Source organism: Numenius arquata, chromosome 11 (assembly GCF_964106895.1).
Source record: "Numenius arquata chromosome 11, bNumArq3.hap1.1, whole genome shotgun sequence".
NCBI lineage: Eukaryota > Metazoa > Chordata > Aves > Charadriiformes > Scolopacidae > Numenius > Numenius arquata.
Window position 1 is genome coordinate 44,155,717 of NC_133586.1, and position 2,951 is coordinate 44,158,667.

Sequence of the window (2,951 nt, forward strand, 5' to 3'; positions counted from 1 at the left end):
CACTTTTCCACCCAGTTTGGCTCAAACTTTTCAAAACCACGTGGATTAGTAGCATTTTTCAAGGCCCACGTGCTCCGTCTGCCTCCTCAAGAACGATACCACCACTTAACTTTCCTAGATTAGGAACTCGTTCATTAATTCATCCTGGACAGACTCAAGGATAGAATCCTCCTTAGCCGTGCGGCCTCTCAGTATGAATCACTGCTAACGGCGTCGAGGAGAAGATTTGGTAATTAAGCGGCGCCGGCTCGCCCTTTTTGAAGCCCCCCCCCACTCATGGGAAACGTCACCGCGATTAAATTATTACAATTTGAGCATTTAAATGGTGTTTTTACACGGTCATCAGCCGGGCGGCAACGCTGAGGGAGCGCCTGAGGGGAGGGGCCGCCGCCCGCCCCGGAAGCGGAAGCGGCATCTCCGATGCCGCTTCCGCTTCCGGGGCGGGCGGCGGCAAAGGCCTTGAGCGGGGAAGGTGACACGGCGCCGCCATGGGCATTCACTTCGGTAACCTGGCGCGGGTTCGCCATGTCATCACCTACAGCCTCTCCCCCTTCGAGCAACGCGCCTTCCCCAGTGTCTTCTCCCACGGGGTCCCCAACGTCTGGCGGCGCTTCAGCTCCCAGGTCTTCAAGGTGGTGCCCCGTAAGTACCGGGCATGGCGGGCGGGGTGGTAGCGGTGGGGGGGGGATACCTCAGGGATCCAACACCCCCGGGGGAGATACCTCAGGGATCCGGCCCCCCTCAGCATCCCTATTTTGGGGATGGGGGATTGTCCAGAGAAGAGGAACGGGGACTGGAGCACGTTATGAGGAGCGGCTGAGGGAGCTGGGGGTGTTTAACCTGGAGAAATGGAGGCTGAGACCTTCTCGCTGTCTACACCTGAAAGAGGGAAAAGGAGCTGGGGGGGTTGGTGGACAGCCAGATGAATATGAGCCAGGAGCGTGCCCAGGTGGCCAAGAAGGCCACCAGCATCCTGGCCTTTATTGGCAATAGCGTGGCCACCAGGACTAGGGCAGTGATGGTCCCCCTGTACTGGGAACCGGTGAGGCCCCACCTCAAGTGCTGGTTCCAGTTTTGGGCCCCTCACTATAAGACAGACATTGAGGGGCTGGAGCGTGTCCAGAGAAGGGCAACGGAGCTGGTGAGGGGTCTGGAGCACGTGTCTTGTGAGGAGCGGCTGAGGGAGCTGGGGGTGTTCAGCCTGGAGAAAAGGAGGCTGAGGGGAGACCTTCTCACTCTCTCCAACTCCCTGAAAGGAGGGTGTAGCCATGGGGGGTCGGTCTCTTCTCCCAAGGAACAGGCGATGGGACAAGAGGAAACGGCCCCAAGTTGCACCAGGGGAGGTTTAGGATGGATATTGGGAAAAATTTCTTCACCAAAAGGGTTGTCAAGCCTTGGAAGAGGCTGCCCAGGGCAGTGGTGGAGTCCCCATCCCTGGAGGTATTTCAAAGCCAGGCAGAGGTGGTGCTGAGGGACATGGGTCAGTGGTGGGTTTGTCAGTGCTGAGTTGATGGTTGGACTCCATGATCTGAAAGGTCCCTTCCAGCCCCGTTCTGTCTGTGTAGTGTTGCCCCTGTGTAATGCAGTCTCTTGTCACAGAAGCCCGGTGGCTCGAGCCACTCCGTGCTGATTGCATGGCGACTTGCGAGTCTCCCCTTTCCTTTCCAGCCTTTCTGGGAGCCTATCTCCTTTACTCCTGGGGAACACAAGAGTTTGAGAGACTGAAGAGGAAGAACCCTGCTGACTATGAAAACGACCAGTAATTGACTTAATAAGGAGACTGTTACCTCCCTGTATTATCAGCGTGGTGTTGCTAAGCTCCTTCACATGACTAGAAGGGTATAAACAGGGAGATAAATCTTGTCTAATAAACTTTAACTTTGTCCCATGACTTTGTGTGAAATCTGTGTCTTGAGATGCTTTAAGGTGAGTAGCAGCAAATCTCTGTCTGGTTCACCCTGTCTGGGGAGATAATCGGGCTAAAGTTCTGTGTGCTCAAACTCCCCTATCTTAGAGCATTTCCAGCCTTTTTGGGCTCCTGTTTCTTCCTCAGTGTAACTGGTGTGGCCAGGGCTGCCATCAGCTGGAGGTGCTTTAAATAACGGCTCGTTGCTTCCTTTGCCTTTCCATCCCTGGCCACTGCTTTTTCCTTTAACCTTGATACCTGTGAACAACAAACAGGCCACCTCAGCTGGTATTGACCCAAACAGCCAGAGCTGGCTGATGGCTCGGGGTTGAATGGGGACTTTGAGCCCTGCGCAGAGGCTCCCCCTTCGCGGCCAGAAGACGTGGAGCAACAGGTACAGTCTGCACCGGCAGAGATTTCACTGCCATGTAAGAGAGGAATTTTTTTTCACCGTGAGAACAATCAATCACTGGAACAACCTCCCCGGGGAGGTGTTGGTGACCGGACAGGGTGTTGGATAATCTCATCTGGGCTTCCTTCCCACAAAAGGGATCTTTTGAGGTCCCTTCCAGCCTGGGCTGGTCTATGGTTCTGTGATACTAATTACCTAGTTATCGTATTTATTAACGTTAATCACATGCTTAACTGTAATTCTGATATCTAATTAGTGTTAAAGGCCGGAGCAGAAGTTTCTTGTTGGTAACTACCAGGAGACACAACGCTGTTTAATACCTGGAGGTGATTAAAAAATGTTTAGTAAACTTACTTATGTGACAAATTCACCCTGTGGCTCCAAGTGCATAAACAAGCTTCACTGTTCAAAGTCCAGAACATCTGGCTGGTTCCTTTACCCCTTTATTTTTTCCTTTCAGCCTTGAGCTGAGTGTCTGAGGCTCATGCCCCGCGCAGAGCCACGCGTTTATCTCCTGTCGTGCTGTTCCTGGAGCTGGTACCGAGAGTTTATCTTATCCACAGGGCAGGAGTGACGTTTCCCTGTGCTGCTGTCCCAGGGCTGGGCTCTCTGGAAGACAATGATGCTCAGTCT

The 2,951-nt window shown here is 53.5% G+C and overlaps 1 protein-coding gene across 1 annotated transcript; it reads left to right on the plus strand.

Annotated features, from left to right (window-relative positions):
* Window positions 1-437: 437 nt before the first annotated feature.
* Window positions 438-2,687, plus strand: UQCRQ (ubiquinol-cytochrome c reductase complex III subunit VII). The gene is made up of 2 exons (XM_074156349.1): window positions 438-642; window positions 1,669-2,687. The coding sequence occupies exons 1-2, from the start codon at window positions 489-491 to the stop codon at window positions 1,761-1,763; spliced, it is 249 nt and encodes an 82-aa protein (XP_074012450.1). The 5' UTR covers window positions 438-488; the 3' UTR covers window positions 1,764-2,687.
* Window positions 2,688-2,951: the final 264 nt, after the last annotated feature.